Source organism: Bombina bombina, chromosome 1 (genome assembly GCF_027579735.1).
Source record: "Bombina bombina isolate aBomBom1 chromosome 1, aBomBom1.pri, whole genome shotgun sequence".
Lineage (NCBI taxonomy): Eukaryota > Metazoa > Chordata > Amphibia > Anura > Bombinatoridae > Bombina > Bombina bombina.
In genome coordinates this window covers 1,030,499,419-1,030,526,806 of record NC_069499.1, presented here as the reverse complement: position 1 = coordinate 1,030,526,806, position 27,388 = coordinate 1,030,499,419, and the positions used below count along the sequence as shown (strand labels likewise).

Sequence of the window (27,388 nt, the reverse complement as noted above, 5' to 3'; positions counted from 1 at the left end):
TCTTTTAATGGGACATGATACCCAAATGTTGAAGCACTTGAAAGTGACGCAGCATAGCTTTAAAAAGCTAAAAATATCACCTGAACACCTGAACATGTCCTAAGTATTTTAACCCCACTCCATTTAGAATGCTAGTCCCAGGACTTGCAAGGGAGCGTGCATCTGGCATGTGCAGCCACAGTCATGTTATTTTCCTATTCAGTTTAAGGATTTTACAACGAAATCTCACAAGATTTCAGTGAAATCTCATGAGATCACATCAAAGTATAGCAAAGCATGACCTCAGCACTGCTGATGCTGATTATCTTTTTCAAACTTCCAACTGGACAGCAGCTGAAGAATAACTGTTCACAGAGCACTTACTCTAGTGAGCTGAAGAAATGTTAAGGTAAACTATCTTCCTTTTTTACAAAGAGATGTTCCAGTGATATTTTTATGTCAGCTTTTTAGCTATGCTGCATCACTTTCAAGTGATTTAGCATAAGATTATGTCCCTTAAAATAAGAAAGTTACAGAAGTGGTTACCACAAATACTGACAATTGTAAGTTGTACACAACATGCTCAACCTATTAAATTTTGTATTACTCTCTCTAATCTGTAAACTGCAGGAGATCCACATATGTAGGTTTACCAAATTACATATACATACCTCCCAATCTTCCTGCATTCTGTGGGATAGCCAGTGGTTGGGAGGTACGGTCCACAGCATCTAAGTATCCTTTGTTTAAGAGACTCAGGAGCTTCAGTCATGCCCACTCTGTCATGCCTAAACACCATCCAGGCACACTCATGTAACACCCACCCTTTTCTATAAAGTGCTTTAGGTTCTATAAAGTTATGGCTGCCTCCATGTTTGAACTAGTTTTCTTTATATCTCTGTTTGTGTGTAATCAATTCTGTATGATAACTCTTTAAGAAATTCTTTTAGATAATAAGTTCCACACAGCCCTGTTTTATATCTGTCCGAATTGTCATTAGCAGGAATGATAGATAAGGGAAACCTTTAGTTTAAACACAGTGGTACCCATTACTTTATAGAAACTCAGTGGACTCTAGATGTAGGACTGATTCCAAGGACAGAGGTAGCGCTAGGTTATATGACCAAAAATAAAAATCACAATTTTTTATGAAAAAAAAAAAACGTGATTGTGATTTAATCGCGATTTTATTAAAAATGACTATACTATAACACCTACATTTAGCATTAAACAATTTATTTAACACTACAGAATCTTAATGTACATGTTTATCAATGTCCAATACACTATTTGAGCATAAAAATACAAAACAAAAAATAGTTACAATAAAATTTGCTGCCTGTGATTAAATAGTAGCCACTAGCCAGTTATTAGGTCTTATGACACACAAGTTCACACAACAGTGTCATGTTTTATTGGACAGTCATTTATCTCAGATTCAACTATAGCTTTGCATTTTGCATACCTTTCTGGGATTGCAACTACTGAGAAGTAATTGCGAGATGGCATTTGGTATCTCTTGTCGAGTGTGTGTATCATTCTTTTGAAGCCTTCTTGACTAACTGTGTATGCAGGCACCATGTCTTTGCATATATAATATGCAATAGCATTGGTTATTTCTCTATGCCTTTCTGAGATCTTCACATATGGTGCTATGTTTGCAAATGCCGTTATGATTGATTGCTGTTGCTCAACTTTAGATTCACAGCTTGTTTGTGTTGTCTTTTCTCCACCAGGGTTTTTTTTTTACATACATCGTTCAAAGATTTCCTTATGCAGCTGTTTAAGGTGCTGGAACAGGATTGATGTGTTACTTCGTTTTGCTGCAACACTCGTTCCACAAGTTTTGCTGATTACTTGGTTCTGTTTCACATCCTCTTTTCTGAACCCAAAATATTCCCAAACAACTGATGTTGAATTTTCTTTGGCACCAACAATTCTGTAGCAACATCAACATCATTTTCATCATCATCGTCATTATTGTTAGACACAGACAGCTCTTCAGAACTCATATTCAATTTCTGACTGCAGGATGAAAGCCAGTTTTCTCTGCAAAAATTGTCGTTTCGTGGGCATTCTCAGGTCCGTCCACGGCCGCACCCTGGTCCGCCTCTCATCCTCCCTCTCCGCCTCCGTTTTCATTAAGATTAAAGAATGTTTTTTTTTCCAGAAAATCGCGTACTCTTGCGGATTTTAAACCACGATTTAAAACCGCATGTGCGGTTAATCGTGCAGCCCTAGACAGAGGGCAAGAAAATAGGAACAGCTTGCAAGCTTCTTAGAGGGATATGAAACCCAAGGGTTTTCTTTCATGATTCAGATAGAGCATGCTATTTTAAACAATTTTATAATTTACTTTTATTATCAGTTTTCTTTGTTGAAAAGCAGGAATGTATGTATTGCTCCAGATACCTACCTGGCGCCTAGATTACGAGTTCTGCATTAGCCTTAAAAAGCAGCATTAAGGGGTCCCAATGCTGCTTTTTAACGCCCGCTGGTATTACGAGTTTGGCAGGTACAGGTGTACCGCTCACTTTTCTTCCGCGACTTTTGGCTACCGCAAATCCCCTTACGTCAATTGCGTATCCTATCTTTTAATGGGATTTTCCTAACGCTGGTATTACAAGTCTTGGAAAAAGTGAGCGGTACACCCACTCCTTTAAAGACTCCTACCGCATTTAAAAGTCAGTAGTTAAGAGTTTTATGGGCTAACGCCGGAACATAAAGCTCTTAACCAAAGTTCTAAAAAGTACACTAACACCCATAAACTACCTATGAACCCCTAAACCGAGCCCCCCCCCCCCACATCGCAAACCCTATAATAACATTTTGTAACCCTTAATCTGCCGACCGGACATCGCCGCCACTATAATAAATGTATTAACCTATCTGCCGCCCCCAACGTCGCCGCTACTATATTAGATGTATTAACCCCTAAACCTAAGTCTAACCCTAACACTAACACCCCCCCTAACTTAAATCTATTTTTAATAAATCTAAATAAAATTACTATAATTAAATAAATTATTCCTATTTAAAACTAAATACTTACCTATAAAATAAACCCTAATATAACTACAATATAACTAATAGTTACATTATAGCTATTTTAGGATTTATATTTATTTTACAGGCAACTTTGTATTTAATTTAACTAGGTACAATAGTTATTAACTATTTAATAACTACCTAGCTAAAATAAATACAAAAGTACCTGTAAAATAAACCCTAACCTAAGTTACAATTACACCTAACACTACTTTATAATTAAATTAATTACCTAAACTACCTACAATTAAATACAATTAAATTAAATAAACTAAATTACGGAAAAAAACACTAAATTACAGAAAATAAAAAAGAAATTACAATATTTTAAACTAATTACATCTAATCTAAGCCTCCTAATAAAATAAAAAAGCCCACCAAAATAATAAAATACCCTACACTATACTAAATTACAAATAGCCCTTAAAAGGGCCTTTTGCGGGCCATTGCCCCAAAGTAATCAGCTCTTTTACCTGTAAAAAAAAATACAATACCCCCAACATTAAAACCCACCACCCACATACCCCTACTCTAAAACCCACCCAAACACCCCTTAAAAAACCTAACACTAACCCCCTGAAGATCACCCTACCTTGAGCTGTCTTCACCCAGCCAGGCCGAAGTCTTCATCCAATCCGGCCAGAAGAGGTCCTCCAGAGGGTCCGAAGTCTTCATCCAATCGGGGCAGAAGAGGTCCTCCATCCAGCAGAAGTCTTCATCCAAGCGGCATCTTCTATCTTCATCCATCCATGGCTCCATCTTCAAGACCTCCGACGCGGAACATCCTCCTCGGCCAACGGATTAACGACGAATGAAGGTTCCTTTAAATGACGTCATCCAAGATGGCGTCCCTAGAATTCCGATTGGCTGATAGGATTCTATCAGCCAATCGGAATTAAGGTAGGAAAAATCTGATTGGCTGATTAAATGAGCCAATCGGATTGAAGTTAAATCCGATTGGCTGATCCAATCAGATTGACCTCGCATTCTATTGGCTGTTCCGATCAGCCAATAGAATGCAAGGTCAATCCGATTGGCTGATTTAATCAGCCAATCAGATTTTTCCTACCTTAATTCCGATTGGCTGATAGAATCCTATCAGCCAATCGGAATTTGAGGGATGCCATCCTAGATGACATCATTTAAAGGAACCTTCATTCGTCGTTAGTCCGTCGGCCGAGGAGGATGTTCTGCGTCGGAGGTCTTGAAGATGGAGCCGAGGATGGATGAAGATAGAAGATGCCGATTGGATGAAGACTTCTGCCGGATGGAGGACCTCTTCTGCCCCAATCGGATGAAGACTTCTCACCCTCTGGAGGACCTCTTCTGGCCGGATTGGAAGAAGACTTCAGCCCGGCTGGGTGAAGATGGCTCAAGGTAGGGTGATCTTCAGCGGGTTAGTGTTAGTTTTTTTTAAGGGGTGTTTGGGTGGGTTTTAATGTTGGGGGGGTATTGTATTTTTTTTTACAGGTAAAAGAGCTGATTACTTTGGGGCAATGCCCTGCATAAGGCCCTTTTAAGGGCTATTTGTAATTTAGTATAGGGTAGGGCATTTTATTATTTTGGTGGGCTTTTTTATTTTATTAGGGGGCTTAGATTAGGTGTAATTAGTTTAAAATATTGTAATTTCTTTTTTATTTTCTGTAATTTAGTGTTTTTTTTCTTCATAATTTAGTTTATTTAATTTAATTGTATTTAATTGTAGGTAGTTTAGGTAATTAATTTAATTATAGAGTAGTGTTAGGTGTAATTGTAACTTAGGTTAGGGTTTATTTTACAGGTACTTATGTATTTATTTTAGCTAGGTAGTTATTAAATAGTTAATAACTATTTAATAACTATTGTACCTAGTTAAAATAAATACAAAGTTGCCTGTAAAATAAAAATACACGCTAAAATAGCTATAATGTAACTATTAGTTATATTGTAGCTATATTAGGGTTTATTTTATAGGTAAGTATTTAGTTTTAAATAGAATAATTTATTTAATTATAGTAATTTTATTTAGATTTATTAAAAATAGATTTAAGTTAGGGGGATGTTAGGGTTAGGGTTAGACTTAGGTTTAGGGGTTAATACATTTAATATAGCGGCAGCGACGTTGGGGGCAGCAGATTAGGGGTTAATAATTGTAGGTAGGTTGTAGCGACATTGGGGGCGGCAGATAAGGGGTTAATAAATAAAATGTAGGTGTCGGCGATGTTAGGGGCAGCAGATTAGGGGTTCATAGGTATAATGTAGGTGGCGGCGGTGTCCGGAGCGGCAGATTAGGGGTTAACAGTATAATGCAAGTGGCGACGATGTGGGGGGCGGCAGATTAGGGGTTAATAAGTGTAAGGTTAGGGGTGTTTAGACTCGGGGTTCATGTTAGGGCGTTAGGTGTAGACTTAGAAAGTATTTTCCCATAGGAAACAATGGGGCTGCGTTAGGAGCTGAATGCTGCTTTTTTGCAGGTGTTAGGGTTTTTTCAGCCGTCTCAGCCCCATTGTTTCCTATGGGGAAATCGTGCACGATCACGTTTTAGCCAGTTTACCGCTACCGTAAGCAACGCTGGTATTACAGTGAGAAGTGGAGCTAAATTTGCTCAACACTCACTTTTCTGAGGCTAACACAGCCATTCAGAAAACTTGTAATACCAGCGTTGTTTAAAGTGTGCGCTGGAAAAAAAAGGCTCATTAGCAACACACAGCTTTACCGACAAAACTCGTAATCTAGCAGTAGGTATCTTCAACACAGAATATTATTGGAACAAAGCAAATTTTATAATAGAAGTAAATTGGAAACTTTAATAAAATGGTATGTTCTGTTTGAATTACAAAATAAAAGTTTTGAATTTAATATCCCTTTAAGCTATGCATACTTGTATATGTGACACTGATTTCTAAAACAAATTTCCATTTGTTAATTGTATTGTGTTGTATTAGAGTATCTGAGAGACACCTGCATTACAGCATACAGCAACTACAGAAATTAAATATGAAGAACATACATAAAAGTGTGTTAACTTCAAAAGATTCCAGTGAATCATAAGGGTGTAAATAAAACTTACTCACAAGTGTAAAGCACTTAATCCTACAGACAGAGGTCTCCTTACCCTATTGTACATAAGAACATAGAAACATACGCATGAATAAACAACTATAGAAACATTTCCAAATGAAAAAAATGTCATGTAAAATATAAAGATAATTTGTAAAGCCATGTATATATATATATATATATATATATATATATATATGCATACCAATTGTGGATGTTATTATTTTGTTTACAATTATATTAAAGTTTTCATAAAAGATTGTGCACAACTGAGGATGTTCAATAAGAAGCACTCCTATAGCACACAATTTAATGCAACAAAAAATAAGTCTTTAAAAAAAAAATATATATATATATATATATATATATATATGTATATACACAGTATATATACACACGCACATATATATTCATGTACATACCTTTGTTTGGTCCCAGGGTGACAGACTGGGATTCCTTAAGAATTTCCTTTACAGGTGCACCAGTGTAAACAATGGTACTAGCTGTTATATTCACTTTGACATCTGTGCTGGTAGAGCCATTGTTTTTGAGAGTCAAAGTGATAGTGAAGTCCTCACCAACTTGCTTCTCCCCATCTTTTTTAAATGCTCCAGAGATGTCAGGTTTTACAGCTGGGGCTGCATTGGCTACCATGGATTCACGTGCTGCTAAACGTGATGATGCACCAAATGCAGAAAAACCTCCGCCACTCATTAATAGATTTGGAAGGTTTCCTCTAGCTATGTTAAATATTTCTCTCTCCTTGTCAGTGCCTGAGAAAAAAAAACAGAACATACTTTTGAGAGTTTTGTAGAATCACAAGGTAAAGGAAAAAAAGATTAGCTATTTAAATATGCAATGTGATTTAAAATCTTTTAATTGTGATGAAATGTTAAGATAAGGAAATGTTTCTGTCACTTATAACAAATATAAACTTGAACTTTGGGCTGCCACCATACTTTTTGTTTTTATTTAAGGCCTCAATCACTATCTTTCTGATACTGGCTTCCGATATCAACTTTTCAAATTGGCAGATATTGGGTCAGATTATAAGTGGCTCTCTAAATATTTTTTTCTCTTGTGAGCGAACTTCGCTCAAAGTTAAATTGTAATACTGGATGGGTTTGCAGGTGTTAAGTAAAAAGTTAGCACTCTAGCCAAAGATCGGGCACACTAACTTCAGGACTTTTGATATTGTGACTGAGTTAAAAAAACAAACCTAACACTTATCACTCGTGAACTAACCCAACACTGCATTAGACCAACAGTGCTAAAGATGAAACTAGTTAGAATAATTTACATTTCTATGTGCTTCACATTCTATTTATTTTTAAATGTACATTTTATATATATATATATATATATAAATATATATATATAAAATGACTTTTAAAATATATATCTATACCTAAAATACAGATATAAGTATATTTACATATATATAAAGATATATCTATTTAAAAATACAAAGAACATTTTCTTCTATGTGAAGAGCATTGGAATGTAAAGTATTGCTATTCAAAACACATTTAAACATACTAAGTAAAATTGATTAAAGATATTTAATGTTTCTAGGTATTTAACTGGAAAGGACTCAAAAGTATATATATATATACAGTTGCGCTCATAAGTTTACATACCCTGGTAGAATTTATGATTTCTTGGCCATTTTTCAGAAAATATGAATGATAATACAAAAACTTTCCTTTCACTCATGGTTAGTGTCTGGCTGACGCCATTTATTATCAATCAACTGTGTTTACTCTTTTTAAATCATAATGACAACAGAAACTACCCAAATGACCCTGATCAAAAGTTTACATACCCCAGTTATTAATACCAAGTATTGCCCCCTTTAACATCAATGACAGTTTGAAGTCATTTGTGGTATTTGTGGATGAGGCTCTTTATCTTCTCAGATGGTAAAGCTGCCCATTCTTCCTGGCAAAAGCCTCCACTGCCTGTAAATTCTTGGGCTGTCTTGCATGAACTGCACATTTGAGATCTCCCCAGAGTGGCTCAATGATATTGAGGTTAGGAGACTGAGATGGCCACTCCAGAACCTTCACTGTATTCTGCTATAGCCAATAACATGTCGACTTGGCCTTGTGTTTAGGATCATTGTCATTTTGGAATGTCCAAGCACGTCCCATGCGCAGCTTCCGGGCTGATGAATACAAATGTTCCTCCAGTATTTTTTTTATAACATACTGCATTCATCTTACCATCAATTCTGACCAAATTTCCTGTGCCTTTGTAGCTCACACATCCCCAAAACATCAGCAATCCAGCTCCATGTTTCACAGTAGGAATGGTGTATCTTTCATCATAGACCTTGTTGACTCCTCTCCAAATGTATCTTTTATGGTTTTGGCCAAAAAGCTCAATTTTGGTCTCATCATTCCAAATGACTTTGTGCCAGAAGGTTTGAGGCTTGTCTCTGTGTGTTTGGCGTATTGTAAATGGGATACTTTGTGGCATTTGTGTAGTAATGGCTTTCTTCTGGTGACTCGACCATGCAGCCCATTTTTTTTTCAAGTTCCTCCTTATTGTGCATCTTGAAACAGCCACACCACATGTTTTTAGAGAGTCCTGTATTTCACCTGAAGTTATTTGTGGGTTTTTCTTTGCATCCCGAACAATTTTCCTGGCAGTTGTGGCTGAAATTTTAGTTGATCTACCTGACTGTGGTTTGGTTTCAATAGAACACCTCATTTTCCATTTCTTGATTAGAGTTTGAGCACTGCTGATTGGCAATCTCAATTCCTTGGATATATTTTTATATCCCTTTCCTATTTTATACAGTTCAACTACCCTTTCCCGCAGATCCTTTGACAATTCTTTTGCTTTCCCCATGACTCAGAATCCAGAAACATCAGTGCAGCACTGGATGAAAGATGCAAGGGTCTGTCAGGAGTCCAGAAACTCATTGACCTTTTATACACACACACACTAATTACAAGCAAACAGATCACAGGTGAGGATGGTTACCTTTAATAACCATTCAAGCCCCTTTGTGTCAACTTGTGTGCATGTTATCAGGCCAAAATCACCAGGGTATGTAAACTTTTGATCAGGGTCATTTGGGTAGTTTCTCTTGTCATTATAATTTAAAAAGAGTAAACACAGTTGATTGATAATAAATGGCTTCAGCCAAACACTAACCATGAGTGAAAGAAAAGTTTTTGTATTATCATTCATATTCTCTGAGAAATGGACAGGAAATCATAAATTCTGCCAGGGTATGTAAACTTATGAGCACAACTTTATTTGTACTCGTAATAAATTAATTTTTCTTATTGATTGATGCTATATTTATAAGCAATCACACTTTAAATATTGCTATTTATTATGGATTTAAAAGAAAAAAATAACTGTAATGCCCCTTTAAACTTAAAAAAAGCACTGTGAGCACTTGAAAGAATTTTGTTTTAAATAGATTATTGCTAATTTGAGCACACACACTCCAATAGGTTGAGCACTCCTCAACTAGAGATTTTAAAATGGGTCAGCTGCAATGCAATGTGTTCTTATGAGAGTCACTATAATTCCACTGGAGAACCTACTGTTATCTTAATTGTAGTTTATTAAAATAATATTTTAATACAATTATTTAATGCTGCTATTTAAAAACAAATTATAAGGCAATAGGGAGGGTTTTAAATGGCATTGAATAGGTTTGTAATGTGCCAGATTTCTATGGCCTCTAGTTATCAAGCCGTCAACCTTAAATACGCTGGAATTCCGCAGCGTATTTGTGGCGAGGCTGATTCGCCTTAGTTATCAAGCCCTACACACCAGCAAAAGTAGAATTTAGTGACGTAAGCTTCGATCCGCCGGACTAGGTCCGACACAGATCGATTCTTATGTTACTCCAGATGTTCTGAACACAAGTTCGGCACAATCTGACTACTTTTGCTAATTATCAAAAAACTAGCAGGTACGCTCGGCACTTTTTCGGCCCAGTCTGACCATAGCGAAAGTTCATGTTCGCTGCTGCCCGACATCCCATTGATTCCTATGGGAGCTGTCTACACCTAACACCCTAACATGTACCCCAAGTCTAAACACCCTATATCTGTCCCCCCCTACACCGCCACGACTAAATAAATGTATTACCCCCTAAACCACCGCTCCCGGACCCCGCCGCCACTCTAATAAAAATGTTAACCCCTAAACCACAGCTACCAGACCCCGCCGCCACCTACATAATACCTATTAATCCCTATCCTGCCCCCCTACACTGCCGCCACTATAATAAATGTATTAACCCCTATCCTGCCCCCCCCTACAATGCCGCCATCTATAATACATTTATTAACCCCTATCCTGCCCCCCCTACACCGCCGACACTATAATAAATTTATTAACCCCTATCCTGCCCCTCCTACACCGCCGACACTATAATAAATTTATTAACCCCTATCCTGCCCCCCCTACACCGCCGACACTATAATAAATTTATTAACCCCTATCCTGCCCCCCCTACACCACCGCCTCTATAATAAAATTATTAACCCCTAAACCTAAGTCTAACCCTAACACCCCCTAACTTAAATATTAATTAAATACATCTAAATATTATAACTCTTATTAACTAAAGTATTCCTATTTAAAACGAAATACTTACCTGTAAAATACACCCTAATATAGCTACAATATAAATAATAATTATATTGTAGCTATCTTAGGATTTATTTTTATTTTACAGGCAACTTTCAATTTATTTTAATATATTTAATAGCTGCCTAGTTAAAATAAAGAGAAATTTACCTGTAAAATAAAAACTAACCTAAGTTACAATTACACCTAACACTACACTATACTTAAATAAATTATTCCTATTTAAAACTAAATACTTACCTGTAAAATAAACCCTAAGATAGCTACAATGTAATTAATAATTACATTGTAGCTATTTTAGGATTTATATTTATTTAACAGGTAACTTTGTATTTATTTTAGCTAGTTAGAATAGTTATTAAATATTTATTAACTATTTTAAAACTACCAAGCTAAAAGAAATACAAAATTACCTGTAAAATAAATCCTAACCTAAGTTACAATTAAACCTAACACTACACTAGCAATAAATTAATTAAATAAATTAGCTACAAATAACTACAATTAAATACAATTAAATAAACTAACTAAAGTACAAAAAATAAAAAAAAATAAGTTACAAACATTTCAAAAATATTACAACAATTTTAAGCTACTTACACCTAATCTAATCCCCCTAATAAAATAATAAAGCACCCCAAAATAAAAAAATGCCCTATCCTATTCTACATTAAACAGTTAACAGCTCTATTACCTTACCAGCCCTTAAAAGTGCCTTTTGTGGAGCATGCCCCAAAGAAATCAGCTCTTTTGCCTGTAAAATAAAAATACAACCCCCCAACATTAAAACCAACCACCCACATACCCCTACTCTAAACCAAACCCCCCTTAAATAAACCTAACACTACCCCCCTGAAGATCATCCTACCTTTAGCCGTCTTCAGCCAGCCAACCACTGATGGAACAGAAGAGGACATCCGCAGCGGCCGAAGTCTTCATCCAAAGGGCGCTGAAGAAGTCTTCCATCCGATTGAAGTCATCATCCAAGGGGCGCTGAAGAAGTCTTCCATCCGATTGAAGTCATCATCCAAGGGGCACTGAAGAAGTCTTCCATCCAATTTAAGTCATCATCCAGGCGGTGTCTTCAATCTTCATCCATCCGGAGTGGAGCAGAGCCATCTTCAGACGAGCCGACGCGGAGCCATCCTCTTCTAGCGATGGACTAACGACGAATGATGGTTCCTTTAAGTAATGTCATCCAAGATGGCGTCCCTCGAATTCCGATTGGCTGATAGGATTCTATCAGCCAATCGGAATAAGGTAGGAAAAATCTGATTGGCTGATTTAATCAGCCAATCAGATTGAAGTTCAATCCGATTGGCTTATCCAATCAGATTGAGCTTGCATTCTATTGGCTGATCGGAACAGCCAATATAATGCAAGCTCAATCTGATTGGCTGATTAAATCAGCCAATCAGAATTTTCCTACCTTAATTCCGATTGGCTGATAGAATCCTATCAGCCAATCGGAATTCGAGGGACGCCATCTTGGATGACGTCACTTAAAGGAACCGTCATTCGTCGTTAGTCCGTCAGTAGAAGAGGATGGCTCCGTGTCAGCTCGTCTGAAGATGGCTCCGCTCCGGATGGATGAAGATTGAAGACGCCGCCTGGATGATGACTTCAATTGGATGGAAGACTTCTTCAGTGCCCCTTGGATGAAGACTTCGGCCGCTGCGGATGTCCTCTTCTGTTCCATCGGTGGTCGGCTGGCTGAAGATGACTAAAGGTAGGATGATCTTCAGGGGGGTAGTGTTAGGTTTATTTAAGGGGGGTTTGGGTTAGAGTAGGGGTATGTGGGTGGTGGGTTTTAATGTTGGGGGGTTGTATTTTTATTTTAAAGGCAAAAGAGCTGATTTCTTTGGGGCATGCCCCGCAAAAGGCCCTTTTAAGGGCTGGTAAGGTAATAGAGCTGTTAACTTTTTAATGTAGAATAGGGTAGGGCATTTTTTTATTTTGGGGGGGCTTTGATATTTTATTAGGGGGCTTAGATTAGGTGTAAGTAGCTTAAAATTGTTGTAATATTTTTGAAATGTTTGTAACTTATTTTTTTTATTTTTTGTAACTTATTTTTTTTTATTTTGTGTACTTTAGTTAGTTTATTTAATTGTATTTAATTGTAGTTATTTGTAACTAATTTATTTAATTAATTTAATGATAGCGTAGTGTTAGGTTTAATTGTAACTTAGGTTAGGATTTATTTTACAGGTAATTTTGTATTTCTTTTAGCTAGGTAGTTATTAAATAGTTAATAACTATTTAATAACTATTCTAACTAGCTAAAATAAATACAAAGTTACCTGTAAAATAAATATAAATCCTAAAATAGCTAAACTGTAATTATTAATTACATTGTAGCTATCTTAGGGTTTATTTTACAGGTAAGTATTTAGTTTTAAATAGGAATAATTTATTTAAGTATAGTGTAGTGTTAGGGGTAATTGTAACTTAGGTTAGTTTTTATTTTACAGGTAAATTTCTCTTTATTTTAACTAGGTATCTATTAAATAGTTCATAACTATTTAATAACTATTGTACCTAGTTAAAATAAATTGAAATTTGCCTGTAAATTAAAAATAAATCCTAAGATAGCTACAATATTATTATTATTTATATTGTAGCTATATTAGGGTTTATTTTAAAGGTAAGTATTTAGTTTTAAATAGGATTAATTTAGTTAATAAGAGTTATAATATTTAGATGTATTTAATTAATATTTAAGTTAGGGGGTGTTAGGGTTAGGGTTAGACTTAGGTTTAGGGGTTAATAATTTTATTTTAGTGGCGGCGGTGTAGGGGGGGCAGGATAGGGGTTAATAAATGTATTATAGGTGGCGGCGGTGTAGGGGGGGCAGGATAGGGGTAAATAAATGTATTATAGGTTGCGGCGGTGTAGGGGGGGCAGATTAGGGGTTAATAAGTTTAACATAGGTGGCGGCGGGGTCCGGGAGCGGCGGTTTAGGGGTTAAACAATTTATTTAGTTGCGGCGGGGTCCGGGATCGGCAGGATAGGGTTTAATAAATTTATTATAGGTGGCGGTGGTATAGGGGGGCAGGATAAGGGTTACTAGGTATAATGTAGTTGGCGGTGGGCTCCAGGAGCGGCGGTTTAGGGGTTAATACATTTATTATAGTTGCGGCGGGGTCCGGGGGTGGCGGTTTAGGGGTTAATAACTTTATTTAGTTGCGGGGGGCTTCGGTATAGGAGGTAGAACTGTGTAGTTTAGTGTGGGTGCTTAGTGACAGCTTGTCAATAAAGCTGTTAAAAAGCCGAAGAGCAGCAAGATCGGATGAGTGATAACTATCACAGTCTGCTGCTCATTGCCCCGTACATGGTGCGCGGCTTTTTGACAGATTTATTAATAACTTTGGAGAGCGTATTCAGGTCCACGGCGGCGATGGTAGGAGAACTTAGGCGGGCGTATTGGGGCCGGCGATGGCAGGTAAGTAGACACGTTGATAACTAGAGGCCTATAGCTCTGCTGATAGTTGGTAAGTGCTCATTGGACACCTATGCACTTTTTTGAATTCTATCATACATATTTTGTTTACAATTCATTATTTTACCACGTTTTTATAGATTACGCCAACTTTATTTATCCCATGGAAATTAGCTATATAGGGATTAGTAAATGTTTAGCACGCTATTTAAAAAATGATTGCTGGCAAAATTCTTTCTAAACAAACATTTTCCATTTATTAAAGTGGTGTTATTCATTGATTATTGACTGATATATTGTGCTCAGTAATTTTGAAAAAAGCAAAGGGACAAAAGTTATCTAAAATGCTTGATAAATTGCCCCTTCTTATGAAAACTAGAGTATTTAAAAGATGATTACAAATATTACTTGTTAAGAGATGGCTGAGGTGGTGGTACTTAGTACCAGTGAGTACCCCCACAAAAAAGCCAGATTTAATGCAATTAATCAAATATACTATCACATTCCCTTGGTATTTTTTGTTGAAACTAAGATTATTTCAATGAGAACATACCTTGGTAGGCTCAGTGTCTTCAACACTTGGGGGTCAATTTATTATAGTGCGAGCGGACATGATACAATGTAGCATATCATATACGCTGTCGGCATTTATCATTGCACCAGCAGTTCTTGTGAACTGCTGGTGCAATACCGCCCCATGCAGATTTGCGGCCAAGCAGGAGGTGTCAATCAAGCCGATCGTATTCGATCGGGTTGATTTCTGTCTGTCAGCTTAGAGCAGGCGGACAGGTTATGGAGACCCCTGCTTCATAACTTCTGTTTCGTATGGAGCTTGATAAATTGACCCCTAAGAGTTATATTACAAGTGGAGTGCAAAAATATTAGCGCTATTGTGTGTTAACATTGCTCAAGTGCAATAAAATAGCGCTTCTATTTTTTGCTCATGTTATTTTTTTATGAACAATAGTTTCGTGTGCTAACATTTGCATGTTGGAGAGTGCAGGTGCACTAAATCCTTCACATTATAGACTTCTACGGGTGCTTACAATAAAACTCATGTCAGACAACGCTCGAGCACTAAGCCGATGGTGCGTAAGTAGTGAAGTTCTTCATGCAGATCTGTGCTATTAATTATAATGATTTACTTTAGGTCTAAAACAGAGCTATTGTAGATTGTGCTTAAGTGCAACACTTAACTCACAACTTATAATACGAGTGCAATGTGCTACCTCTACTATCTATTAGAATTATAGAGTGCTCCGCAAAACATTTTAGCCACATTAAAATGCTCTGGTATCAATTTCTAACCATACACTTTTAATACCACATTGAGAAGTTATTCTTAGCACAAGGCAGTGCATACCCTCCTCTATCTATTGAGCTCCACTCACAATCTAGCCTTATATGTATAAAATTAATACAAGCTTTGGCTAGATTAAGAGGCCTACTTATCAAAGCGTCAACCGCAAATATGCTGGAATTCTGCAGCGTAATTGTGGAGAGCTTGATTCGCCTCATTTATCAAAGCCTACAGACCGGCAAAAGTAGAAATTTGTGACGTAACATACGATCCGCCAGTCTCAGTCCGACACAGATCGATGCTTACTTCACTATAGATGTTCCGAATGCAAATTCAGCACTATCTGACTACTTTTGTTAGTTAACAAATATCTAACAGGTACGCTCGCTGCTATTCCAGCCCAGTGTACCTGCTTTTTGGCAGCGGATGCCATAGGAATCAATGGGAGTCTGAAAGCAGCGAAAGCTTATGTTCGCTGCTGCCCGATATCCCATTGATTCCTATTGGAGAATAAAAGTTAAAACAAAATAAAACAACCTAACATGTACCCTGAGTCTAAACACCCCCAATCTGCCGCCCCCTACACCGCCGCCACTTACATTATACTTATTAACCTCTAATCTACCGCCTGACACCGCCGCCACCTACATAAAGTTATTAACCCCTATACCGTCACTCCCAGAGCCCGCCGCAACTAAATAAATGTATTAACCCCTGGCCTCCCACATCACTAGCACTTACTAAACCTATTAACTCCTAAACTGCCAGCTCCCCACATCGCCATAAACTAAATTAAACTATTAACCCCTAAACCTAACAACCTGCTAACTTTATATTAAATATTAACTCATCCCTATCTTAAAATAATTTTAAACTTACCTTTAGATTTAAATTAAACAATATTAAACTATATTAAACTATTAATTAACCTACCCTAACTATTATACTAAAATTACATTAAACTATATTCAACTAATAATTAATCTACCCTAACTGTTATACTAAATTACATTAAACTACAAATTAAATTAAATATATTATATATTTAAACACCTAACCCTACTCAAATAATTTAAATCTACAATTAAAAATTACAAAGTTACAAAAAAATAACAACTAAGTTACAAAAAATAGCAAACACTAAGTTACACAAAATAAAAAAGAAATGATCAAATAATTAAACTAATTACACCTAATCTAAGAGCCCTATGAAAATAAAAAATCCCCCAAAACAAAAAAACCCTAGCCTACAATAAACTACAAATAGCCCTTAAAAGGGCCTTTTGCGGGGCATTGCCACAAAGAAATCAGCTCTTTTAGCTGTAAATAAAAAATACAAATACCCCCCAACAGTAAAACCCACCACCCACACAACCAACCCCCCTAAATAAAAACCTAACTCAAAAAACCTGCACTCCCCATTGCTCTGAAAAGGGCATTTGGATGGACATTGACCTTAAAAGGGCATTTACCTCTATTGCAGCCCACACCCTAATCTAAAACTAAAACCCACACACTAAACCATTAAAAAAAACCCTGAAGATCCACTTACAGTTTTAAAGATCCGACATCCATCCTCAAAGAAGCCGGGAGAAGTCCTCATCGAAGCCGGCAGAAGTCTTCATCCAAGCGGCTGAAATCTTCATCCAAGCCCGCAGAAGTCTTCACCCAGACAGCATCTTCTATCTTCATCCATCCGGCGCGGAGCGGCTCCATCTTCAAGACATCTGGCTTGGAGCATCCTCTTCTTCTGACGACTCCCGACGAATGAAGGTTCCTTTAAGTGATGTCATCCAAGATGGTGTCCCTTAGATTCCGATTGGCTTATAGAATTCTATCAGCCAATCAGAATTAAGGTTGAAAAAATCCTATTGGCTGATGCAATCAGCCAATAGGATTGAACTTCAATCCTATTGGCTGATTGGATCAGGCAATAGGATGAAAGCTCAATCCTATTGGCTAATTGAAACAGCCAATAGGATTTTTTTAACCTTAATTTAATCTAAGGGATGCCATCTTGGATGACGTCATTTAAAGCAACATTCATTGTTCAAGAAGACGTCAAACGAAGAAGATGCTCCGCGTCAGATGTCTTGAAGATAGAGCCTCTCCGTGCGGGATGGATGAAGATAGAGGATGCCGTCTGGGTGAAGACTTCTGCTGGCTTGGACGAAGACTTCGTAGCACTCCAAAAGTGATAATTACCAGTCCTTTATTGTAGCCAAAAGCACAAGTGAAGCAGCAATGTTGCTGCTTCACTTGTGCTTTTGGCTACAATAAAGGACTGGTAATTATCACTTTTGGAGTGCTGCTATTCTTTTTTGAATTTTGCATATGGATACAGGGTGGTGTAGCCAAAAGCACAAGTGAAGCAGCAACATTGCTGCTTCACTTGTGCTTTTGGCTACAATAAAGGACTGGTAATTATCACTTTTGGAGTGCTGCTATTCTTTTTTGAATTTTGCATATGGATACAGGGTGGTGCAGTGCCCTGTTATAGCTTGCACCCAATATCTGTACAGTGTTTGCTGGACTTTCCTATTATTTTGTTTTGGATGAAGACTTCGGCCGCTCGGATGAATACTTCTGCCGGCTTCGATGCGGACTTCTGGATTGGTGTTGGAGCTTCAAAACTGTCAGTGGATCTTCAGGAGTTAGTGTTAGGTTTTTATAAGGGTTTATTGGGTGGGTTTTAGTTTTAGATTAGGGTTTGGGCTGCAATAGAGCTAAATGCCCTTTTAGGGGCAATGCCCATTCAAATGCCCTTTTAAGGGCAATGAGGAGCTTAGGTTTATTGAGTTAGGTTTTTATTTGAGGGGGTTGGTTTTGTGGGTGGTGGGTTTTACTGTTGGGGGGTATTTGTATTTTTTATTTACAGCTAAAAGAGCTGATTTCTTTGGGACTATGCCCCACAAAAGGCACTTTTAAGGGCTATTTGTAGTTTATTGTAGGTTAGGTTTTTTTTTTATTTTGGGGGGGCTTTTTTATTTTCATAGGGCTCTTAGATTAGGTTTAATTAGTTTAAATATTTGATAATTTCTTTTTTATTTTGTGTAACTTAGTGTTTATTTTTTTTTTGTAACTTAGTGTTTGTTATTTTTGGTAACTTAGTTGTTAGTTTTTTGTAACTTTGTAATTTTTAATTGTAGAATTAAATTATTTGAGTAGGGTTAGGTTTTTAAATATATAATATAGTTAATTTAATTTGTAGCTTAATGTAATTTTAGTATAACAGTTAGGGTAGATTAATTATTAGAAATAACAAAGAGGGCGCCACATAGCGTGATATTGTAGATTCAAAGCCAAAATAGGTGAATAATGTAAAGGCTTACCAGAGGTAATGGCACCGTATGGTAACCGGTGCTGACAGGCAGGCTAACACTTTCAGTGGCTAGCACACTGGGTGGTCTCCGGCAAGCTGTTCACAGGTGATGTTCAGCGTTTCTTTGATTGGCGTCTGTGCGGCTGAAACCTGAGACGCTGCGGTAGAGCAGATACTTTGATACCTTATCCAGGAAGGCTCAAAGGGAGAACCAAGGCAAAAAACAAATGGACAACTTCCGTATATTTAAAATCAGTAGATTTTAATCCATAAAAACTGCTACGCGTTTCTAGACCATAAACCGGTCTTTTCTTCAGGCATACAAACAAAATTTGTTTGTATGCCTGAAGAAAAGACCGGTTTATGGTCTAGAAACGCGTAGCAGTTTTTATGGATTAAAATCTACTGATTTTAAATATACGGAAGTTGTCCATTTGTTTTTTGCCTTGGTTCTCCCTTTGAGCCTTCCTGGATAAGGTATCAAAGTATCTGCTCTACCGCAGCGTCTCAGGTTTCAGCCGCACAGACGCCAATCAAAGAAACGCTGAACATCACCTGTGAACAGCTTGCCGGAGACCACCCAGTGTGCTAGCCACTGAAAGTGTTAGCCTGCCTGTCAGCACCGGTTACCATACGGTGCCATTACCTCTGGTAAGCCTTTACATTATTCACCTATTTTGGCTTTGAATCTACAATATCACGCTATGTGGTGCCCTCTTTGTTATTTCTAATTTACAGACACCTTCCACCTGAAGTCCAGAGGAGCCTCGCCACCAGCACATTTCTATTGTTGCAAAAGACACAGCACCATTTCTTCATATGGACTAATATGGTTTGTCCATAGACACTAATCACTTTTACTATTTGTTATCAACATATATTTTTTGTCAGCGCACCCCGTTCACGGTTCCCCTAGGGGTTCCTATTTTTGGTAGATTAATTATTAGTTTAATATAGTTTAATGTAATTTTAGTATAATAGGGTGGATTAATTAATAGTTTAATATATTTTAATGTAATTTTAGTTTAATAGTTATGGTAGATTAATTAATAGTTTAATATAGTTTAATGTCATTTTAGTATAATAGTTAGGGTAGGTTAATTAATAGTTTACTATAGTTTAATGTAATTTAGTATAATAGGGTAGGTTAATTATTAGTTTAATATAGTTTAATTTTAAAGGTAAGTTTAAATTTATTATAAGATAGGGATGAGTTAGGTTTAGGGGTTAATAGGTTAATTTAGTTTATGGCGATGTGGGGGGCTGGCGGTTTAGGGGTTAATATTTTTATTTAATTGCAGTGGGCTCCGGGAGCGGCGGGATAGGGGTTAAATACATAATGTAGGTGGCGGCGGTGTAGGGGGCGGCAGATTAGGGGTTAAGAACATAATGTAGGTGTCTGCGGGGTCCGGGAGTGGCGGGATAGGGATTAATAACTTTATTTAGATGCGGTGGGGTCAGGGTGCGGCAGGATAGGGGTTAAATAGTTTAGTATAGTGGCGGTGTTTAGTGACAGAGTACAAATAAAGCTGTGAAAAAGCCGAATAGCAGCGAGATCGATGACTGTAAGTTAACAACAGTCCGCTGCTCATCACCCCATACTTGGTGCGCAGCTTTTTGACAGCTTTTTATATAAATATGGAGAGCGTATTCAGGTCTGCAATGTTAGGCGATGTCAGGCGAGCGTATTGGTGCCGTCGAATGCAGCACAGTTGACGGCTTGATAAGTAGGCCTCTATGAGTGGAGCAGTATTTATCGATGCTGCTCATTCGCCAAGTCCCCTAGGAGTTAAAAGTAAAACGTTTACAAACTTGTAAGCGCGCAACCCAACATATGCGAAACAATAACTTCTAGGGAAGTTTATGCACAAGCAGTATTGCTAAATAGCGCTTCACTTGTAATCTAGCCCCCAATGTTTTAATATTCAGCAAGTAATATGAGAAAAGCATAATTTTTTATCTATTTTGTATTGAAATATATGAAATGCTGATTCATATTTTTTACCTTCAGGATACTTGTACTGGTCTGTGATATCTACAACGCTGAATAAACCAACTGCCTTCGTGCTGATGAACCGCCCCACTGATGAGGTTTCAGAGTAAATCTTTTTGTTGGTTCCATCATCCATGGTAAGCCAGTCTATTCTGTCTGCATTCACCTCCGCAAATACAAAGGGTCCATCATAATCCAGGTTTATAGCCCCTTCTTTAATAGCATTCTGAGATGTAGGCCCAAGGCAGTAAATTCCTTTTATGGTCAGAAAATAAGAGGTACAATTCCAATGTGGTTTCAAATAATAATATTAGAGTAGATAATTTTCAATAGTCTGCAGCTATGACAACACATATAGGGGTCTATCAATCAAGCTCCGAACGTATTGCTCTCCGCATTCAGCGATGTCTGTCAGACCTGATCCGCAGTGTCGGATCAGGTCCGACAGACATATGATAAATAGGCCCCACTATATGATAGCACTTGTATAATATAACATTTAGATATAATATGACAGCACTTAAATGATTTGATGTTTCGGGGTAGTCTGAGGAAGGGGTGTAAACCCTAACACATATGTGTGTGGGTTTATAGTTATTGTTATAATTAGCATATATTTTAAAAAAAATTGAATTATGTATCTTTAGTGCATAATGTAATGTTTGTCATGCTGCACTGTATCCCTGTTTTTTCTCTGTTTGAGGCAATCGCCTGAATTGAGGAAAACAATAAATAAGTGGATCGATTCACACTGTAAATGTAAATGAGCTTTCCATCTTTTGTTAATAATATACATTACCCCTGAATGTGCTTACCAGACATCCAACTATTCAAAGGAAGTTTAAGCTTAGCACCTCAGAGTATGTAGTTTATCTACGTATATTTTATACACCATGTTTACAGCAGTTTTTTTTTTATTTTATTTTTTAGTGTTTATGGGTGGAACAACACATAAAAATTCCATATTGCCTATCCCATAGAAATTAATTGGCATGCTATTGCAGGCAATTTGACATTTCCAATTTCAATATGAAGCGCACTTTGTGACAGGCAATAGTGCATCTGATTTCCTGTACCTCTTGTTAAAACTTAAAAGAAGAAATAAGTAGAGATAAAGGGCACCCAATCATGCAGAAAAACTGTATACCCATGGGGGGGTTCTAAACTTGTATTTCCATTGTATATTTGGAGGTCTCTTAAACATATACAGGGGTAATGTGTTGTAATATTTAAAATCAATTTGAAATTATTGTACCAATCTTCAGCGCACATTTTAATGATATCTCTGTTTGAGCCCCCCAAAAAAAACGTCAGTCAAATTAATTACACTACATTCTGAAAGATAATAAGATCCTTGTGTGTTTACAGTCCTCAATGATCATGTGTTTATTTGTGATTTTAAGGGTGCCACACTCTCTGAAGGTGATACAAATTGTGCTTATTAGCTCCAGAATTACCTTCACTAGGTTCCTGTGGAGTTGCATCAAGAATCTGCCATTTATTGTACATAGCACCAAGGTCTTTTCTAACAAACCATCCCTCATTCCATACATGGAAATTCCTGTTATGAAAAAACAGAGATTTAAACTCATTTTTCTTTTCTTTAATGTGTATGGAGCAACGAAAATAGTGTAAATGATAATTAACACAAATAGATGTTAGTATTGTTAATGACCAGATACAAATCAATAACTTCATGGATATCTGGGGAGTGGCTGGAGAGAACAATCTGTGGACATAGCTGGACTGGCAGTTGAGGATTAATTGTTAGGGTTTAGATGGTCTATAGTTTCACTTTTTGAAAATGGGATATAAAAAGGGTTGGGAAACGTGTGAAAGAAAATTCAGGATAGAGCTCTCAGACATTGACAATTCCTCAAAGTATAAGGTAGTTGTGAGCTTTGTGTACATGGTCTATACATACAGGGAGTGCAGAATTATTAGGCAAATGAGTATTTTGACCACATCATCCTCTTTATGCATGTTGTCTTACTCCAAGCTGTATAGGCTCGAAAGCCTACTACCAATTAAGCATATTAGGTGATGTGCATCTCTGTAATGAGAAGGGGTGTGGTCTAATGACATCAACACCCTATATCAGGTGTGCATAATTATTAGGCAACTTCCTTTCCTTTGGCAAAATGGGTCAAAAGAAGGACTTGACAGGCTCAGAAAAGTCAAAAATAGTGAGATATCTTGCAGAGGGATGCAGCACTCTTAAAATTGCAAAGCTTCTGAAGCGTGATCATCGAACAATCAAGCGTTTCATTCAAAATAGTCAACAGGGTCGCAAGAAGCGTGTGGAAAAACCAAGGCGCAAAATAACTGCCCATGAACTGAGAAAAGTCAAGCGTGCAGCTGCCAAGATGCCACTTGCCACCAGTTTGGCCATATTTCAGAGCTGCAACATCACTGGAGTGCCCAAAAGCACAAGGTGTGCAATACTCAGAGACATGGCCAAGGTAAGAAAGGCTGAAAGACGACCACCACTGAACAAGACACACAAGCTGAAACGTCAAGACTGGGCCAAGAAATATCTCAAGACTGATTTTTCTAAGGTTTTATGGACTGATGAAATGAGAGTGAGTCTTGATGGGCCAGATGGATGGGCCCGTGGCTGGATTGGTAAAGGGCAGAGAGCTCCAGTCCGACTCAGACGCCAGCAAGGTGGAGGTTGAGTACTGGTTTGGGCTGGTATCATCAAAGATGAGCTTGTGGGGCCTTTTCGGGTGGAGGATGGAGTCAAGCTCAACTCCCAGTCCTACTGCCAGTTTCTGGAAGACACCTACTTCAAGCAGTGGTACAGGAAGAAGTCTGCATCCTTCAAGAAAAACATGATTTTCATGCAGGACAATGCTCCATCACACGCGTCCAAGTACTCCACAGCGTGGCTGGCAAGAATGGGTATAAAAGAAGAAAATCTAATGACATGGCCTCCTTGTTCACCTGATCTGAACCCCATTGAGAACCTGTGGTCCATCATCAAATGTGAGATTTACAAGGAGGGAAAACAGTACACCTCTCTGAACAGTGTCTGGGAGGCTGTGGTTGCTGCTGCACGCAATGTTGATGGTGAACAGATCAAAACACTGACAGAATCCATGGATGGCAGGCTTTTGAGTGTCCTTGCAAAGAAAGGTGGCTATATTGGTCACTGATTTGTTTTTGTTTTGTTTTTGAATGTCAGAAATGTATATTTGTGAATGTTGAGATGTTATATTGGTTTCACTGGTAAAAATAAATAATTGAAATGGGTATATATTTGTTTTTTGTTAAGTTGCCTAATAATTATGCACAGTAATAGTCACCTGCACACACAGATATCCCCCTAAAATAGCTAAAACTAAAAACTACTTCCAAAACTATTCAGCTTTGATATTAATGAGTTTTTTGGGTTCATTGAGAACATGGTTGTTGTTCAATAATAAAATTAATCCTCCAAAATACAACTTGCCTAATAATTCTGCACTCCCTGTATGCACAATATGTTCAAATATCACTTGCATGTATTTTATTTCCAGCTCCTCTTCAATTAAAGTAATACTCAATTTACCAAAAAACTTTTGATCTAAATCATTTACTGTATGTGTGTGAGAGAAAAACAATGGGCATATATAACATTTTTTAAACACTTTTATGTAACTACAATGGTTCTTACCACACACTGTCACTGGAACCTAGACTACGTCCTCTTGAATCAAAATATCTGTCAACAGTGAGACTGCTGTTTGTATCATGTGCAGACTCAAAGTTTGTGATCACTCGAGCTGGAATCCCAAGACACCTTAGTGCTTACAAGCAAAAGAAATAATAAATAATCACAAATAAAATTCTACACATTTGTTTAATTAATGCAAACATAAACCTTAGCACTATTTAAATGTCAAGGTCTTTAAATATATCTTTAATTGCTTATTTATGCAGGCAAAATATATGCATGGATTTTTTTCAACAAGCTACTTTCACCTTCTGTCTACTAAAATATTGTAACAATTGCTTTCATGTGATTGTACTGTATAATACTTTTAATTTGTTGTAACTCATAACAGGCATCTAGACAAATGTTTAGGCTAGAGAGTGCTATAAATATTGCTTAAAGTGATGGTTTATCCTAGTGTTTAAACAACGCTAGGACTTACTAGTTCTAAAAATAAATGGGAACTTCAGTCATGAGTTTTAAACAGGTATTTTAAAAGTACCTTGTCTTTGCCTACTCACTAAACTAAGCGGCTCTGGCTGCCCACTGTATAACACTTTGTTTTTTCAATGTGGTGACGTTTCCACCGCTCAGCCAATAGCAGTGCTAGCCGTAGGGCACTGTGGCAATGGCTTCCACGAATATTGGCTAAAAGGTGGAATTGTTACCTCATTGAAACAGAGATATGCCATGGGAGGCCGAACTGCTTAGTTTAGCAAGGAGGCTGTAACAAAGTAAAGGTACTTTTTAACATACCTTTTTTTTAAACTCATGACTGAAGGTCCCATTTGTTTTTAATAAAGGCAAATACTAGCGTTTTTGAAATGCTAGGACTTACCATCACTTTAACTGTGCTAAAATTAGCGAGCCAATTGATATTACAAGTCTATGGTAAAATGGATTAGCAAGAGAAGGTTTTAACATGGCCGACATCTGTTTAGCACTAGTAAGATTGCTCTTATTACCAGTTGAAAGTTTTGGTTTGTGCCTTTGTTGCCTTATTTTGCGCTTCATAATGCGCCACACATTCTCAATAGAAGACAGGTCAGGACTGCAGACAGGCCATGCTACCACCCACATTCTCTGCTTATGCAACCATTCACTTGTAATCCAGGCAGATTGTAGTTTGGCATTGTCCTGCTGGAAAATGCATGGACGTCCCTGGAAAAGACGACGTCTGGATGGCAGCATATGTTGCTCCAAAATGTATACATATCTTTCAGCATTAATGGTGTCCTCACAGATTTGCAAGTTACCCATGCCATGAGCACTGACAAACCCCCATGCCATGACAGACGCTGGCTTTTGGACCTGACAGCTTGGATGGTCCTTTTCCTCTTTGGCCGGGAGAACATGATGGATGTTTTTTTAAAAACTATTTGAAATGTTAACTCGTCGGACCCCAAAACATAATTCCACTCTACTTTACATTTCAGATGAGACCAGACAGTGGCGTCTGAGAGATCAGAGATTATGCGCATTCAGAAGTGATTTTCAGCCTTGCCCTTTACGCACCAAGAGTTGACCGTATTCCTTGAATCTTTTAATTATAGTGTGCACTGTGGAAGGTGAAATGCCGAAAATCCTACCGATTTGACTTTGGTGATTGTTTTTGTCAAAGTGTTGGATTATTCACTGACGCATTTGTTGGCAGATTGACCAACAAGAGAACCTGCAGTCCTCTTAGGTGGTGAATTTCAATCTTACCGGTCTCGTCCAACCGGGGAGATTGACAGCTTCTGCCAGCGCGTGATTGGCTGTGCATGGGCAGGGGGCAGGATTGCATGAGAGCGCAAAATAGCACTTGTGTGCAATGCTGAATTCCGGCAGCGGAATTCACCCTGCCAGAGGCGAGCTGTGGTGGACAGGGTCATGTATTTGCGCCCCTGTCTGCCGCAGCTTGATAAATCGACCCCTTAGATTACACGATTGCCTCACCTGTTTCACAACACCTTCTTATTTCAACTTGTCACATAGCTATCAGTCCTAAATTGCCACTGTCCCAACTTTTTTGGAACATGTTGCAGTCATCAGATTTGAAATGAGCGTATATTTTGAAAAATACATTAAATTCACAAAGTAAAACATCAAATTATGTGTTAATAATGTGTTTTCAGTATAGTACAGGGTGAATTAAATTTCCAAATTACTCTATTTGATTATTTTTTTTAGCATTTTCCATACTGTCACAACACAACCCCAACTGTCAGAATTGGGGTTGTGTGTGTGTGTATATATATATATATATATATATATATATATATATATATATATATATACACACGTGTGTGCATTTATGTGATGTTTATATATGGGTAAATATGTATGTGCATACATACATATGTACACACACACACAAACATATATATATATCTATCTCAATTACGGATCCAGAGCCCAATATCGGGTGGGGAAATGTGACAGACTATCTTGCTGGAACCTGGCCAATTGAAAAGCAAAGTGGTCTATCATATTTGTCAGCTGCACAGAGCCAACCTCCTTCTCTCAGCTGCACAATTTTAGGCTGCAATCATAAAAAATACACTGGTTCCAGCATTACTGATAACACAGACCACATATTTGTAGAATCCCTTCTATCTCTTCAGCTCACAGTATGAATCACAAACTCCATGCTCAGATGGTTTGAAACTATTGCTCTGAAGTATGCAAGGCAATAACCAGCCAACAGCTGTCTGTACTCTCACACCTAAATTCTTGAGGACTGGGGTTAGGGTGTTTCTCCTGATTACAATAGAATAAGGAAAGTTGGGGCTCAGTGGATCTGCCCAAGTATAATGGGCATACTGAGTGGGTCTCCCTTTTTCACCTGCTTAAAAAGTGCATAGCATTTTATAGCACCACGGTTTAACTTCTGCACTAACACAGTGAGACGCACTATTGATTTTTCTATAAAATGCTGACTTGAATCTATATGTAGTGTGATATAG

At 37.5% G+C, this 27,388-nt stretch overlaps 1 protein-coding gene across 1 annotated transcript in view; it reads right to left on the bottom strand.

The window, feature by feature from the left end:
- The window catches only part of LOC128640853 (protein-glutamine gamma-glutamyltransferase E-like), a 76,573-nt gene that overhangs the window by 21,749 nt on the left and 27,436 nt on the right, over positions 1-27,388 (bottom strand). Inside the window, exons 7-10 of the mRNA XM_053693300.1 lie at positions 24,402-24,534; positions 22,201-22,304; positions 20,756-20,998; positions 6,489-6,839 (exon numbers count right to left, since the gene is read on the bottom strand). Of these exons, the coding sequence (XP_053549275.1) occupies positions 6,489-6,839; positions 20,756-20,998; positions 22,201-22,304; positions 24,402-24,534 (831 nt within the window). The remainder of the gene's footprint in view (positions 1-6,488; positions 6,840-20,755; positions 20,999-22,200; positions 22,305-24,401; positions 24,535-27,388) is intronic.